This window comes from Apodemus sylvaticus, chromosome 6, assembly GCF_947179515.1.
Source record: "Apodemus sylvaticus chromosome 6, mApoSyl1.1, whole genome shotgun sequence".
NCBI lineage: Eukaryota > Metazoa > Chordata > Mammalia > Rodentia > Muridae > Apodemus > Apodemus sylvaticus.
The window spans coordinates 90,626,069-90,643,583 of NC_067477.1; the positions used below are offsets into that span (position 1 = coordinate 90,626,069).

General features: G+C 47.7%; 1 protein-coding gene across 9 annotated transcripts in view; it reads right to left on the minus strand.

The window, feature by feature from the left end:
- Atxn7l1 (ataxin 7 like 1) overlaps positions 1-17,515 on the minus strand; it is a 228,677-nt gene that overhangs the window by 119,525 nt on the left and 91,637 nt on the right. The window contains exon 4 of one of the 9 annotated variants that reach the window (XM_052185971.1): positions 7,686-9,018. The exons of the other annotated variants lie outside the window; for them this stretch is intronic. Within the exon in view, the coding sequence (XP_052041931.1) occupies positions 8,933-9,018 (86 nt within the window). The 3' untranslated portion in view covers positions 7,686-8,932. Of the gene's footprint in view, positions 1-7,685; positions 9,019-17,515 lie in introns of those variants that run through there. 9 annotated transcript variants of the gene reach the window in all.

Sequence of the window (17,515 nt, forward strand, 5' to 3'; positions counted from 1 at the left end):
GCTGGTTCTTTGGTTCCTAAGAGGAGCATAACGTGTCCCAACTGTCCCTGTTTCCTTTCTTTCCAGAGCTCCTGCAGATGGCACCCAGGGCCTTGCACACATCTCGACCAGGTTGTTTTCCTAAGGCCCTCACATTGTGTTTCCCATGGTCCTACCTTCCCTGTGTGTTGTGTCTCTTGGTTAATACAGCCACAGCTCCCCTCCCCCCTATAGCCCTCAACACAGCACCTGTGCCCTGCACGACATACCCCCAGTGCCCCTGGTGCTAAGTGGATTAGAAACGAGGGGTGAAAGATTCTACAGTCATCCTGATACCATCCAGATGATGGCAAACAACTCAGACATCTTCACTGTTAAGCTTCTAAGCGAAGCAGCTCTTTCTTGCAGGCACACACTAATTAAGTGATTAGATACAGCAAAGTGGTCAGCGCACACTCAACTGCAAAACAGCAACTGAGCTGGTGGAAGCGTGGGCCGCGGGCTCACGGGTGGCTGAGCTGCAACTGCTGCGTTCTCAAAGAGGCTGGAAGAGAAGCCATCGTGGAGGGTCACAGTAGAGGAAGTGGGAGAGGACAGGGCTGGGCGGGGCTCTGGCTCAAGTTCCAATCCCACCAGGAGCTTGTCATGTGACCTTGGGCAGGTCGTGTAGGCTCTCAGTGCCTCAATCAGTCCTGACTCAAGCCAGCTCTCTTGGGTCTAAGACAATATCAACTGCAAGAACAGACTGGAAACTGTGGAGGAATAAGAAACACGGTGGGTAGCCATGTTCGTCCAACATTTACCAAAGGCGTTGGTTCAAACTCTGGTTCTCATGCTCTCTAGGCAAGTGCCTTTACTCACTGAGCCCCCCCCCCCCCAGCCCTGGTGAAGACATTTCCAATGCGGACTGTGAAGGGATGAGACTGACAGGATAAAAACAAGGCCTTTGAGGGGTGGAGAGATGGCTCAGCTGTTGAGAGCACTTGATGCTCTAGCAGCGGACCTGGGATTGGTTCCCAGTACTCATAAGTGTTGGTGCACAATCATCTATAACTCCAGTTCTAGGGGATCTTATGTCTTCTTTTGACCTCTGCAAGTACCAGGCACATATATAGTATTCATCTATATCTATCTATCTATCTATCTATCTATCTATCTATCCATCTATCTATTTATCCATCTATCTATCTACATACACACATTACATACATACATACATATATACATACATACATACACACACACATACAAGCAGGCAAACATTCATAAACATAAAATAAATCGAACAAAGTTTTAAAGATGAATTTGGATCTCTCTCTCTCTCTCTCTCTCTCTCTCTCTCTCTTCCCCTCTGTCTCCCCCACCCCATTTGGGAAACAATCCCATGTATCCCAGGATGGCCTCCGACTTCTGATCCGCTGGCCTTTCCCTCCCAAGTACTGGGATCCCAAGGCTGCACCTCTATGCAAGGCATAGATTCGAACCTCACTACTGACTTCCCTTGGGTTCCTCGAAGACCAAGTCTGCTGGTTCTTTGGTTCCTAAGAGGAGCATAACCAAGGGGTACACATGGTTCCCGCCAAAAATGTGGCAGAGGAATGCCTTGTATACCTCTATAATTTTGAGTGTGGGTTTTCTGCAGCTGACATCCCCCCACTGCCTTTCTATCCCAGCGGACGACAGAACAGTGGAGTCACCCATTCTGAATGCTGTTTCATTTCTGAGAACCACAACAAGTCTTTCCTGGATCTGCTGATACACCTGCCTGAAATGGACAGGAAGCCTCATGAGACTGGAATCTTCATTCTTTTTATCTGCATCTCCAGCAGGGTCTGGAAGAAACCCTCAGTGGTGGAGATGAGGTTACCAAATGTCTCCAGGACAGTGCAGAATGACACCATGTGCCTTCTCACTAAGTCCATACAGTGCCTGCCAGTCTGGGCCCTTATTTATAGGCTCCTTTTCTCTATCTAACACATGTTTCCTGAGTACCTGCTACGAGAATTCAATGATAGTAGAGGGGATGACCAGCAGGGTCCAGGAGGCTCAGCATTTGTGGGATTCTAGATTTCAACTGAAAACTATCAACAAGTTCAGATTAACCCTGATAAGAAGTAAAAGAAAGGGTGAAGCTTCTGCCCTTCACCTCTGCGGCCCTTTCTGGGTGTCACTTCAAGTTTCCAGAGTCTCATTCACTGTGATCTGACCCTACTGAAATGTCCACACGGCTTGCTAATACCTCTTGGGGGGGGGTGGTCTTCATCTAATGGGGATGAAGGCCTTAAAGAAACCAGCCACAAGCTGGAGGGAGGGTCATTCTAGAGGAGACACTAAGGCCACAGCCTTAAGATAGTCACTCTCTTGCAGCCAGACATTTAGGGGAACAAGAGAGGCAGAGGAAGGAGGTTCTGCAGCAAGAATAAATCTCCGAGCAAATCTCCATGCTAAGGAGGACCAGGGAGCCCTGACAGCAAGCAGGAGGAAGGCCTGTGAGGGGCCAGGTGTGATTTAGGGAGGAGGCAGTGCAGCCAAAGAAATAACTACATAATAAGTTCCAAAAAACCATACATGTTTATGGCAGCCACAGCTCTGAGAAAGAAGCCCAGTGCACAGGCTTCTTCTACTCGGGCCTGACCATGGCAGCAGGCAAAGGCCACAGGGAGTTTCCAAGACAGAGATGCATTTTACTCGATGATGTCACTTAGCCTAAATTCTTGAAAGACAGGTCGTGAGAGCTGGACTCCATTTAAAAAAAATCACCCAGCACAGGAAGCTTAAGAAGAAGGAGGACTTAAGTGAGGGTGCTTTGGTTCCTCTGAGAAAGGGAACAAAATGCTCGCACGAGCAAAAAGGGAGACAATGTGTGGAGCAGAGACTGAAGGAAAGGCCACCCAGAGACTGCCCTACCTGGGGATTCATCCTATACACAGTCACCAAAGCCTGATACTACTATGGATGACAAGAAGTGCATACCAAAAGGAGCATGTCATGGTTGTCTCCAGACGGGTCCTGCCAGAGCCTTACACATACAGAGGCAGATGCTAACAACCAACTATTGGACTGGGCATGGGGTCCCCAATGGAGGAGCTGGAGGGTGGTCCAGAGGTGCTGAAGGGATTTACAGCCCCATGGGAAGAACAATGATTTCGGCCACCCAGACACCCCAAGACTCCCAGGGACTGAACCATCAACCAAGGGTACACATGGTTCTAGCCAAAAATGTGGCAGAGGAAGGCCTTGTTGGGCATCAGTGGGAGGAGTGGTCCTTGGTCAAGCAAAGGCTTAATAGAGGCCCCGACAAAGGGAAACCAAGAGGGGGAAGGTGAGAGTGTGTTGGGTGGAGGGGCATATAAGTAGAGGCAGGGGGTGGGAGGAGGGGTTGGGGGGTCTTTGGGGAGGGGGAAATCGGGAAAGGTTTTACCATTGGAAATGTAAATGAAGACAATATTCAATAAAAAAATAAAAAAAAAATCTTGTGGAAATAAAGTGCAGACACTTAAAAGCGCACAGCAAAGGTACCACTCTGAACAGACACCTTCATACACCACACAACTGACCGGACAGAACTGAGTCAAGTCCCTAGGCTGTTGTCCCTAGGGTGTTGTCCTCCCTCTGAAGGAGCCATTCATAGTCTTCAAAATTCATGGTGCTTCAGGCACTGCCACAGAGGGCCAGGGCCTTAGACACCTGCCCGCTCTTCCCTTACACACCTTGATTTGGTGAGTTTAGCTTTGAGACATCCTCCTGCTGTAGCTCATACTGGTCTAGATCTCCCATACGCTTTCCTCCCTCTGCCTCCAGAGCGCTGGGACTATAGGCCTGAGGCAGCACACAGAGCCTTTGCATGCCTGTTCCTCACCCTCTGTTTCTTTCCTTGCAAACTGATCTATTAAAGACTGTGCTAGCTAACCTGCAGTTTACAGTACGGCCATGTGCACTCAATTTTAATGACGATATCAGCTGAGCATAATTCTGTTCTTCCAGCCACATCCTTCCGGATGATAGAGCCAATGGTCACTGTTTTCTCATGATTGTACGGGCCAAGGGATCCTTCTTCACAATAGAGGGAATGAGGAGGTGGCAAAGAAATCAAGGTCAAGAGATCCTCTGTGGTGTGTGTGTGTGTGTGTGTTTGTCTTATACTCTTTGCAATTGGATGTGGCTGGGGAATGCATCGCCATAAAGTCTTCCAATAAAGTCGGCTCGAGTAGAAAGCACATGTGTAATGAGTGTTGGCTCACACGATGCTCCAGGGTTCAGGAGCGTATATGTTAGGTTTCATCAAACGTGATTACATAATAAGGAGGCTGATGCAGCACAGCAAAACCTCCAGAATCTAAACCACAACCCAGATTCACCAAATGTATAGAATATAAATTATAGATGAAAGGGAGATTAAATCTGGACACTCGCTTAGGGTTTGGAGCAACTGTTAAGATTTTTTCCCCTTTCTCTAATCTCAGCAGGCAGTCCCACAAACACATTATCAGCACTTTTGAAAGGTCTTATCAAATATTGACTTAATAAAGAGCCCATCTACTTAACGGTGACCTCCAGACACCCCTAATAAGTCCAGGGCCCTACATTATATACCACTAAGCGATGGCATTCACAAAGTAAACAAAACAAGTGGGTTGTGTCCTAGGAGGCAGGGTTTTTACCACAGAGAAACTAAGCTTGTGGGGGTAGACTCTGTGGAGGGAGACAAGGCACCCCAAAACGGGAATCTGATCAAAAGAGAAAGTGCAACATTCAAGGTGTTTTTCAAATTCAATAGGCTACTAAAATTATTTTCTAATTTTTATTACAGGATTAGTGATGTGGGCAAGGAAGACCCTAAAACAACTAGGGAGGAATTTCAAAAGTTAGGCCTCACTAGGCACAGGTGAGCATTATTCTCTTACTTCTGTCCTGGGTTCTCTCAAGAACTGTGTTTGTAAAAGAAACCAGGCTTGCAAGGACTCCTGCTAGCTCTCAGTGGAGAAAGCATTGGGGTGAGAGGCATCACCCTGGAGAAGGCACTAAATGCAAATTTGACAGGCAGACAATTTCTTCCCTGGGCTCAGGAGTTTTAAAAATGCGCTTGCAAGACTGAGTTCCTGCTCTCAGACTGTAGATGGTAAAAGATTTTCAACCCTGATTTTACAATGCTCTAGGGTACAGCCAATGATTACAATGTGTGCATTTGAAATTCTCAAAGCCAAATTAATCTCAATTTCTGTTCACTGAAAGGGCAAATATCTCTCCAAAGCCCCCTCACCTTAGCTATGGTCCTGGTGTACCATTCGGAAAGATGTGGTAACCACGTCTTAGCATCTCCTCCTCTGGGCTGAGTGACGCTGTAGTTCAGATGTTTCAGGTCTAAGCAATTCATATTCATATTCTCTCTCTCTCTCTCTCTCTCTCTCTCTCTCTCTCTCTCTCTCTCTCTCTCTCTCTCTCTCTCTCTCTCCAGGAATTCCAGAATTCTCTGAGTCCTTTCCTCTCCCTGGCTGCCCTCCCAGCCCTTCTCTCCAATCCTGTCTCTGAGCCCAGCAGTGATGTCTGCAGGGAATCCAGAGCTTATCCGGGGAATAAACCTATTACGGCTTCTATGAGCTCACTTCTCATGCCTGGCAAGCCGGGCTAAGTGTGCTGCATGCCGTAAGGCGGTTAATCCTCACTCGACCCCTCCGGAAAAGCACGAGATACTTATTTTCCATCCACAGCAAGGTTTAAACCTGAGAAGAGGCAAAGTTAATCCAAGGTGAGCTGAGCAGGGGCCTCAACTGCAAGTCTGGTTCTGGTTCCGAGTGACTGCTTTCTTCTACCTGAAATTGGAGGTTTGACTTCCTGTTTCTGAACAGTGGAAGGACGCCACGGTGCGGTTCCTTCCCGTCGAGACAAGGAGGATGGGCGAATCAGAGGTCACACCCCAGTGCTGCTGCCCCACCGTACAAGCTCAGCAACAGTCCCTCATCGGCTGGGCTTGGGTCTACACTCTCCCGGGAGGCGCTGGACTTTCCCGTTGATAGATGGACCAGGGCCACAGTGCACTTCCTAGACATTCCGTGGGCAGTTGTTCAAAGGTAACCACTCTGCTGATAAAGCCCAACATTTGAACACAGGGCTGTCAAGTTGAGCCCTTGATCGGGAAGATGAGTTGAAGGCAGAAACGCAAGAGTCTATCCTTACACCAGCCACATGCTCTGGAGTCATCCCTGCAGAAGCCCAAGGGCTGTTCCAGCCTGCTTAAAAGCCTCTTTGAAGACTGCCTCCTCTTTCAGTTCAGGCTTGGGCCCAGTGAATGACAACTGGGCCGTGGGTCACGGGGATGCTGCTCTCGGGGAGGATGAGTGGGTTATTATGAAGCAGGAGCAAGTGCACATACTTAGTCCTTGGCATGCTCCTCGTTTCTTCCCTGCTTCTTAATCAAATGCTCACATCCCCAGAAGTCCTTCACCAGAGACCAAACCGTTGAGGTTCCTTTGTCTCAGAGTGCTGAGCCTTCAACATAATGAGCTAAATAAACCTGTTTTCCTTACAAGGCACCCAGACTCAGGTAGTTTGTTATAACTACAGAAAAAGGATAGAGACACCTATCAATCCACATTTTACATTACCAATCACTATGTGAAAATTATTTTTCCCTCTGGTCTGTTCTTACCTTTTTTTTTTCCCTTTCTGAGACCTAATACAATCAACTCTATTTGGAGTCAAGAGAGTGTCATGTGTTTGTCATGTGCATCTCACTCGGTCACCTATGAGGTGACAGATGTAGGGACCATGTCTAATCACTTAAGTCCCAAGCCCCATACAAAGACTGAGTAGACCAGGTGCTTGGGCCTCCATGTTGTCAGAGTGGCCAAAAAGGGCTGGAACTTTAGCCATCTTGTGTGTGTGTGTGTGTGTGTGTGTGTGTATGCGTGTGCACATGGTAGCAGGGGTAGGGAGTAAGATGTGAGCAAAGAAGGGGAGAAGAACCTTATACATATGTGTGACAGTTTCTCATACCACACATCCCTGTCGGCACCTACAGGCATTAATCCTACCAGAGCACAGGGAGTTAAAGATGAAACCAGTCTTGAAACTGAAACCAATTATCCATGGCAATTTATTAAATACAGAGGCTTCTAGGCCTTATTAACGGGAATGTTTAGTGCATTTTCTTAGCCTCAGACAGCCACTTCTTCACCTGTCAGCACCCGCTGGCAGCAGCTGGAGGAACTGCTCCAATTTTGCTGTATGTGCAAATCAATTTGAAGTCTCCCCCAAAGACAAAAATCGGTAAAGCGATCAAGCCCTAATGAAGGCATGTCATTGACAGCACTGACACGAAGAGGCTGAGGAGGTGTGGCCCTGAGGTCACCGGTGATTTCTTCCTGCCTGGGTTAAGTGATTTTCATCATCATCTTCCCCACTGGTCCCATAAACACGAGGTGGGGATTAGGGTCAACCAGTTCCTCCCCATCTCCTCCAAGTCCCTGGCTATTTGGCTTCCTTCTTCTCACTTGTACCAGTTCCTTAACTGTTGATATGTCCATCCATCTGCCAGTCTATCTGTCCATCTGTCCATCCATCCACTCACCCATCCATTTATCCATCTATCCATCCAGCCATCCCTCTACCCATCCACCTACTGATTGATCCATCCATCCACCCATCCATTTAACCATCATCCATGCATCCATCCAACAGATATTTGAGAAGGACTCAATGTACAGGCATTTAGAGCATGACAGAGTATATTTATATCTGGTTTTACAGTCAAAAATGCTTTTGCATACATTATTTCATGAAATTATCACAATGACCATATGAGGTGGGTGTTAGTATCACAGGTTTATAGACAAAGACACAGATTCTAAAGGACCTATCACTTACTAAAGCAACATAGCCAGCAGGTGTCAGGGTCTGGACATTAATTCAGGCATTTATTCTGTTAAAATTTCACAACAGTACTCTTCTAGAAACTGGGCTGTATAATTTTTCTATTTGTCTTGCTGTTACTAACTAAATGCCATGATCCAGTCAGCACATACAGGCTCTGAGGGTTATAAACACCAAGTTTCTGTCCTCACAGAACTTGTGTTGTAGTTAGGGAAACAGACATTAAAACATATGTTCACACAATAAATATTTGTTTTCAACACATGAGGAAATACTAGTCTAGATGTGAAAATTAAGGACTTTTCCAAGAAGAAGTAATCACTAAGATGTATTCTGAAGGATGAGTCAGAGTTCTGGGGAAAGGGAGATGAAAGAAAACCATCATTGTGGGGGGAGCATGTGCAAAGGCCCTGTGGCAGGAAGACCCAATGTGCTGAAATGTTGAGGCCAGGTGCACTGGTATATGAAAGGGAGCTTGGCACAGGCTGTGGTTCAGACCACACAGACCTTGATGCCAGGATAATGGTTTTTAGTTTTAACTTAAGAGCAAGGGGAAGCCACAAGTCACATGAATGACACAATCAACTCTGATCTGGATTCTGACTTTGGTGTGCAGAATGGGCTGTAGAGAAGCGAGAGTGGAAGCAGGGAAAACAGCTGGAAGGCGTTGGCAGTTGTCCAGATGAGACGTGATGGCAGCTTGGACCAGTGTGGTAGTGGTGGTGGTGGTGGTGGTGGTGGTGGTGGTGGTGGTGGTGATGGTGGTGATGGTGGTGGTAGTGGTGGAGGTGGTGGTGGAGGTGATAGTGGTGGTGGTGGTGGTGGTGGTGGTTGTGGAGGTGGTGGTGGTGGTGGTGGTGGTGGAAATGGAGAGAAGAGCCCCACAGGTGCCCCCTGCTCTGCTCAAGCCCGCTTCCTATCTAGACCCTGTCACCAGAGTGTGCTCACGAATTCGCAGTACATGAAGCTTGTCCACAATTCGGGGCTCTCTGCTGGGGTCTCCTCTTCCAGGAAGCCTTCTGCAGACAAAGCCAGTCCTGCGCGATCTTTCGGAAGCGCGGGGTGTCTTCTGCACTGCGCATGCTCACACCTGACGCTGTTCTAGGGCTTGGCGGTTCTCCGCTCCACTCCAGGAGATGCTTGCATTTCTCTTGCTGTCTTGCTTTCTCCCTTTGGAAAGTAAATGCTTTGTTGGCATTTGCTGAATGGTATCAACAGGGCGCCTCTGGAAATTACATTTGTCAATGATTGTTCATGCCATTTTCCTTCCCCCACCACATTAAAAACTGGCCGCTTACATCTGTCTTCATGATTGGGTTCTAGCAAAACGCATGTCCTAGCCTCCCCATTATTTCCTCTAAGCTCGTTTCCATATTTTTTCCCTAGCAGAAAGCCATTTCAGGGGGAAGGGAGTGGGTGGGGAGAGGGCAGGAGTGTAATTAAACAGGGGTGGTCTGACTGGAATTCCTATACCTTTTAATGGGGTATTTGATTAATCCTTTCTACAGGACCCATTATTCATGCTGTGATGAAATCTCATTTTATAGCTCTTAATACATGGACCCAATTTATCCACATCACATTGTATTCTAATACTTGTCACCCAAGTTATTAGCTATCTCCTTCTCAGTGTAAAACCATCAGCGAGTTTGATTAGCTTATTCCCTCTGGATGATGGGGAGATAAGAGAGACACAGAGAAGTGTGGCCACCAAAGGCTGTGTCCTCAAAGCACTGCTACCCAGCACCCTCTGAAGAGAACAGGGTGATCACAGGGGACCTCCTCCCCCCACCATGGGAGAAGCTCTCGGTAGGACCCAGTTTGCAAAGGGTTGACTGTGGGTCCCCCTGGATCTGGGTCAACCTCCTAAATGAAGCCATTTCTGTGTCTTCCCGATATCTTCCTCCACCAGCCAGAACCTCTTATTCCAGGACACCTCTTGGGTAGGAAGAGTTCCAGCCCTCCTAAGCACGGGAAGAGCAGGCTTGATGCCGGCTGCTGCTATTTCCTGGAAGAGTTGGGCTCTCTCAGCAGCCATCCTCTCCCTCCTCCCAGGAATAAATCATAGCCGTGTCACTCAGAAGCGGCTACAGTTCCTTCTGAACAAATCACCTTTCAGACCTGGACCGAAAGAGAAAGGGACCTGGAAGGGGCCCGGAGTTTCTAGCTCCCTTCTTCTCCTCAGTCATGAGGATGACACAAGGATCATGGTCCCCTTGCCTTTGTGCCAAAAGCCCTACCTACTGTTTTCTGAGATTCCTGAGCCTGGTAAGATATGGAGTCAAGAGGTTCATTATCGGGGAGATGCTCGCTCCCTTGTGACACAGAGCCTCATCCCCCCCACCCTCTCCCTCCCCGACCCTCACCCCCATACTACCTCCCACCCCCTCCCACATGTGCGTGCATGCCGGACTTACAGAATAGTTTCTAACAAAAACACAAGCAGAGTGGTGGTGTATCAATCCTGAGTCTCTCTCTCTCTACACACACACACTCTCTCTCTACACTCATACAACCACTGAGTTATGAGCAGCTCTGTGGAGACTCCTGAGGTACTGAGAGCAAGGAACAGAGGCTTCCACGCAACAGTCAGGGACGTGAACCATCAAGAGAACAGGTTTCCAACATTCGTCACATCTTCAGCTGACAGGTTGATAGTGACCTCATTAGAGACCTGGAGCCTCTGACCCACAGATGTGTTCAAGATCATACATTTTCAGTGTTCCTCACTGTTAAATGTCGGTCATGCTTGTTATATAGCCGTAGGACACTCATACACACTGTCTACCTCAAAGGAAGGTCCTCAATGATGTCCTTCTTAAGTTCCACATCATGTCCTTCATGTTCAGGAAGCCTGGTCTTTGTAGTACTTCCGAGTGACCTGTTCCTGGGCTCTCCAGTGTAACCACACAAACCCACAGTCTCCCAAGAAAAGAGGAAGGAGGGAGGAGCTCCCTGAGGCCTGGGCTCGGAACCCCATCTCCTTGCTGGTCATCCTGACACCCGGCATTAGGAAAATGACTTTCTGCAGAGGGCAGCCTTCTTTGGGCCAGGAAACTCTCTCTTGTTTCTGAATCCTGGGGCAAATGACATCAATCAGGCCCAAAGCCAAATGAAAAGATTTATAAACAATATGTTCCCTTTAGCTATTGCAGGCTCATCTCCTGTATATCCTTTCTCAGCACGTGCTGTGTCCGAGAAAGGTCATGTCTTCTTTTGACTTTGCAGTTAAAGGCATCTGACACTGGGTAGAGGTTCCAAAGGGGTGGAGATGTAACTGGGCTTACGTGTTGCGAGGTGTACCACTACACCCCAGCTGACCTGGCTGCTGCGTTCTGCCAGCATCGACTGTCATGAGGGAGGTGGCACCTGGATCTCTATCTCTTATAGGATACGAGGGGCCAAATGTAGTTTATGTTCATCACTCCCCACCCCATGAGTGTGTGCACAAGTCTGTGTGTTTCCTGTATTCCAGGCCAGCCTCAAACACAAAATATAGCTGAAGATGAATGTCTGCTCTGTCTGCCTCTATCTCCTGCAGTGCTGAGACTGAACCCAGAGCCTTGCTAGGCAAGCACTCTATGAACGAAGCCACATCCCCAGCCTGCTAGATGTATCTGGTTAATAAACAAGCAAACAAGAAATATAATAATAATAATAATAATAATAATAATAATAATAATAATATAAAGGTGCTTTTCTATTTGGTGAAATCCCAGGGGTTAAAAAAAAAAAAACCAAAAAACCAAAACCAAAACCAAAACAAAAACAAAATCTATCTCTTCCCTGAGAGGCATTTTCTTAGAGAACCTGGAAAGGGAAGAGGCACCTGAGTAGTGAAATCCCCTCAAAGCACGGCCTTCAGGCCAGAGGTCCCCATGTCATCAGTAGGACCTCGCTAGACACATGCACATGTTCACACTCAACACGGATGGAAAGGCAAACTCAAGGTGGGGGTCAGGGGCTCGCTTTCCCTAGCTCGACTGTGGATTCTGATGCTCATGTCCGGGATGGGCAGCCCAACTGAAAGGACCAGACAGGAAATTAGTCACTCGCCCATTCATTCGTTCAGAAGACAGTGATGGAGTGCCTGCTATGGCTGAAGCAGAGCTCCAGGGCAGCGACAAGGCAGGAAGGAATGCCTTCCTCAGGCCTGCACTGTCTTCCTTCTCTGGCTTTATGACAAAGCCTGTCAAAGTTGGGGAAATCCAAGGATGCAAATGGCTGGGAATCATGGGTAAGTCTTTCAATGGATGGAAGGCCCACCAAATCTGTCCCCTACGATCCTCCTGTCAGTACCAGCAGCCTTCCTAGTGTCATTTAAGGGGCCTGGTACAGCTGGTTCAACATGTTAAGCTAAAAAAACAAACAAACAAACAAAAAAACAAAAAAGAACAGATTACATGACTGCATCATGCATGCATGTATGATGTTTCTAGCATACATGAAACACACAGCCTCTTTAGGGACCCACTGTGGCACATGGCCATGTTCATCTTTTAATAAACCAGCTTGCTGGTGCCCTACCTTCCAGGAAGTAGGAGGTCCCCTCCTCCCCTTTTCTACAAGTCTAAATAAATCTGAAAGCCAAGATGCCTGGTGTGCCTCCTATGCTGGGGCTCGAATTTGCTACCTCCACCCTTCCCCCACTGTACAAGGAGATACAGGATCAGTAGATGAAGAACAGAGGCACAAGAGGCAGGACCAGCAGATTCAGACTAAGAGAGATCACATGCGTGCAAACGACCCAGCCACACCCAGCCGTTTGATGTGAGCACAAGGCCTGTGTGCCTAAGTAAACTCCTGTCCCACTCAACCCTCTCTCACTTCTAGGGGTGTCACACACTGGTCACGAAGAGATTAGTAATTAGCTCAGAGGCCTTAGCATCTCCCTGAGGATAACGGGGGGGGGGGGGGGTGTTTTTACGTAGCCATGGGATCTAAAGTCTGTGTAGAAAACCTTTTGGCATCTTTCAAGAAGTTGCAACTGGAGGTAACTGAAGCACATCTGCCTAACCCACCAGCTTTCCTTAATCAATGTTTTTTTTTTAAAACAGAAATTCCAATCCCTCTCTATTTTTTAATTCGGGAATGCTTGTTGGCTTTTGCTGAGACGTTGATTTGATTAGTAACATTCTGTGGGACTACAGGCATGAGACATTGAGCTTAAGAGCTGATGATTCACTTGAGGGTTCTGAGACGAGAAGAACAGACCAAAGGCGCACTGGAGGCTGGGAGATTCCGAGAAAGCATCTCTGCCTGCGCGAACGGGACAGGCAATGAAGAGATTTGCTTATGGCTACAGTCACGAAAAGAGGACCACCCCACGGGTGCTCTCTCCACAGAAGACTGCTGGGAGTAGCTGCTTCTGCATTTGGACACCCATATGCTACCTCATTTATCTACCTGTGACAGGGACAGTGCTGGAAGAGACTCAAAAGATGACAAATTGCTTCTGGTTTTAAAGGAGCTGTTCAGGCTGGGTGCGTGCCCAGGGGGACTAGATCTTGTGCCAAGAGCCAACATTTCCTCCCATTGTGTGACCACATTTTGGCAAACACCCTCCAGCAAATGACTGGTGTCTCCCTTCACCAATGGATGGCAAGATTCTTGCTCTGTGAGCCTGACACACAAACTTCCTAACAATGGGTGCAGCAGAGGGTGGACCCACCCTACACTGTACAGGGGGAGGACCCGGGAATGAAGAGTTCTACATGATAGGAGTTTTCTCTGCTGGAGAAAGGCAGATAAACGGGGACTGGTTTGCAGGATTCCAGAGCTCAGAGAGATATAGCATCAGTCAACGACGCTGAGGAAAACAGACTTGTATAAGATAAGTAGTAAATAAATCTCCATCCAGGATGTTGGCCCCTGGAATCTGCCTTTGGGCACAGAGGTACCCCTAATCTTCTCACTTCCCTGAAACAAGAAGGAAATTCATTGCGGTTTCCGCATGGTCCGTCCAAGCAAAACAGCTCTCAGTGTTCTTGTCCAGGAAGCCGGTGGGTCATCGGAGCCTGCTTATCATTCCAGATGCAGCCCTGTCCTTCTCACCTCTGGAAATATCATGGTGCTCTTAGTTATATACAGTCAAAACATCTAAAGTCTGTGGGGGCTGGCTAGAATACCTTGCATATCTTAAGCCTCTAGAGATGTGTTTCAATTAGTCACATTACCTGTGTGCCAACCTCTACCATGAGTGGGATCCCACCAGGCCAGACAAAGGCTTCACCACGCTCACGTGTTCCAAAGCCAGCCCTTCTTCTCTTCTATCGGCTTACTCTTCGGAATATCTCTGTGGGTCAGGCTCTATATTAGTCCCATATTATAGATGAGAAAACTGAGGCATAGAAAGGCTGAAGGACTGGCAGTAGTCACTTAGGAACATCACAGGCCAAATCAAGCCTAGGCATTGTAGCTGGAGGAGTCAAGCTCTTTCCTGTGCCTGTCGCCACAACTTAATGCCCTTCATACCCTGCAGCTGGCGTGTATTCAGAGCCTTCAGTGTGAAAAGCACACTCACCCCCAGGCTCCTATCCCTACATCCAAGCCAGACTGCAGAAGGTCATTTTGTGTTTGTTTGAGCATCCCACCACGCAGCCAGAGACAGCCTCATAGATGGGCTCTGTTCGCTCTTCCAGCCAGCCCGGCATGCGGTCCCTCCCTTCCCACTGCCAGTCTCTGCCATGCTTCTGCAGCCAGCAACCGATGCTTCCCGTCTAACCTCGTTATATATTTCATCTAAAGATGCCTCCACGCGGCAGCAAGGCATATTTTTAGCACAAGCGACATGCCAAGGCAACTTCAAATTTATCATTTCTAATAATAACCATGGAAGCAGCATCACGGCACCCATTCCACAAATGGGCAAACAGAGGCGGGAGGCTCCAGCAAGGTCACGGAGGCTCAAATCGCCAAGTCCCTCCGTCATACCCAATTCTCTCCCAGGACTGCTTCCTCCTAACTTCCTGCTTAGCAAACTCATCTGAGGCCTGGGACTGAGAATGCTGTGGAGATGGCGATGTATCTGTGTTTGCGCTGAGGGGCTTCGGAATACTAAGGAAGGAGAAGCTTAGGCTCTGCTGGCAGGGCTGCTGACGCCTAGCTTTCTCCAAACCCCTTCTTCTTAGTAGGTTCACATGCACAAAGCACTCTCACTTGGCATTTCAGTTTGCATCTTTCTCTCATCACTGGGCCTTTCTCGCTCATCAGCACGGTAAAAGACTTGACTCTCATGCAGAACATAACCAACTGCCTGTAGTGCCTGCTAAAATGACCGTAACTTTGGTTCTGATGGAATCTTCAGGCTAGGAATTGAAGGGATAGATCAGAACCTCTAAGCAAACCAGAGTTTCCTTCAGTCTCACCCACATGGAGTGTTTTTCTATGGAGAGCTCAGATCTCCTGTGAAGGAGTGATGCGTAGCTGGAGACCTTAGTCTCTGTTTTCGTTTCTTTGTTGTTTTCTCTTGGAGTGTTCCTCTGTAAGCCCAAATGCGCAGACAGTGGGTGCGTACACACAGGGAGATGCTGTGGCAACGATGTGAGGGCCCTCTAAAGGCTGACAGACACCCAACTGCCAGGAGCAGCAGCGAGCACACAAGTCGCTCATGGCTGTTTTCAGGGGAGCTATTTGCAGGGAGACGCACTGCTGAGAGGTGGCACCAGGGAGTGTGACCACGTAAGACAGCATCTATGTCACCGCGTCAGACGCAGACAGCAGCACAGCTCATATGGGCTCTGCAGCTCTTCATCTCGCCAGCCGGCTTGGTGCCTGACACATCATGGGTGCTCAGAAACGAGAGACAACCAAAGACCGCAGCCCTAGGGGTGTCTTTCCTTTCCGTTTCTCCGGGGCAAAGAAAGACTGCTTTCTTTTGTGTGTGTGTGGGGGGGGGGGTGGAGAAAGAGTGAATTGCTGGGCAAAGAAAGTCATTCTACCTGGGTGTCGCACTTAAATATGTATTATGTGTCAGCCCAACAGCAGATGATGAAATATCTGAACTGAGATAGGAATCTGGCAGGGGTCACATTAGGCTCTGGGTTCCCAAGAGTGACTCCTTTTTACCTTTCTCCTTTTGCCCCTATTCATTTCCCTTTCCCTAGGAATTCGACAGAATCACACTCTTCCTTTTCCTTTATCAGATTATCACCCAAAATAACCCCTGATCCCCATGGGTGGCTCCCTGCCTCAGTGACAACATCTCTAACCACACCCAGCATTCTGTACAAAGCTGCAACCTTTACCCGGCTTTCCACTTAGGACCAACACAGGTACTTTGTGAGGCTCACCAGAAACATACATGGACCACACCACTGCCACCTAGATCGAGAGCCAACTCGGTGTGCGTGGCAGCAAAGTGACAGTTGGGCCCAGAAGGCCATCTAACCATTTTATCATGGAATGCCTCTTTTAAACTTGTGCAGTGTGCGCCTGCCTGGGCCAATTGGATATTCATAAGTGGGAAGTGGAGATCACATTTTCTGTTCCGCCAAGAGCAATAGTTATTTATCATGACGACTGACTGAAACAGTTGTACATACAGCGCTTTCCTCGCTGCTGTAAATTACAGTATACAGAAGATTAAACTTAAGCCTAATGCTACCCTTGAGCCTCAACAGCTGAGTCCTATAAATGGATTCCCCGTTAAGACAAGACAGTCTTGTTCCTGGTTACTATTTAAAAGTGTATCTCTATTAAAAGCTTGTCTTAAACATACATTTACCAGGCAGCCTGCCCCAACCTTGAGCAAGCACTTCCTCAGGGCACTGACTGCTGGAGTCCCATCAAAAGACACAGAGCCTTGACCTCAGCAGAGGCAGGGAGGGGTGCAGAGGGACATGCAGAATTCTGGATGCTCACTCACTTCCTGTCAGTGGGACCTGGGCTGGAAGGGGGACCTTTGGGCTTGGGGATTCTGCCAAGCATAAAGAGAGATCTTCAGAAATAAAATTATGCCAAACCCCAAATCACTGCACAAAGTTTCATCTGGTGACCAAGGATTTGGGAAGCATTAGGAAACTCTGACCTAGAGCTAAAACCCCCAAGTTTCCTAATTGTAGTTAGCTGTCCCTTGCCCCTTAAAGAGAAGTCCATGGAACAAAAGCACCATATTACCCAATGGAGACATTGCTGAGTCAGACTCTATGTTCTAACATGAGGCCTGGGTCTGTTTGTGCATTCAGGATAGAGATCCTAGCACAGGTAAACAGGTGCTAGGAGGGGCAGCCTTTCTGATATTCCCACTGAAAACCATGGCAAATAACAAATCTGATTATGAAAACAGGCCCTTGGCAGTGGAGCTTATAATTCTGAGTTCCACTTTAAGGATATATTTTAAAAGGAACTTCAGGGATAAGTTTTTATAGGACATAAATATCACTCTAAATTTAAGAGATGTCCCAAATAAGTCAAGGTATAAAACACTATTGCAGGCTATATGATCATATTGTGAGCCCCGAGACTGTGTTATTTACTGAGAAAAAAAATTGTTTCTAGTTGTGTTGTGGCTCAGCCCTTAGCATACACCTTTAATCCCTCTGGCTGGCTGAAATACAGACATGCTCTTAATACAAAGCCTTTGAACAAAAACAATGAAGGTAAAGTTAGTTTGTAGAAGGAAGCATCCGTGTTTGAAAATGATGTCTAAGTGAGTGGCAGACAAAGT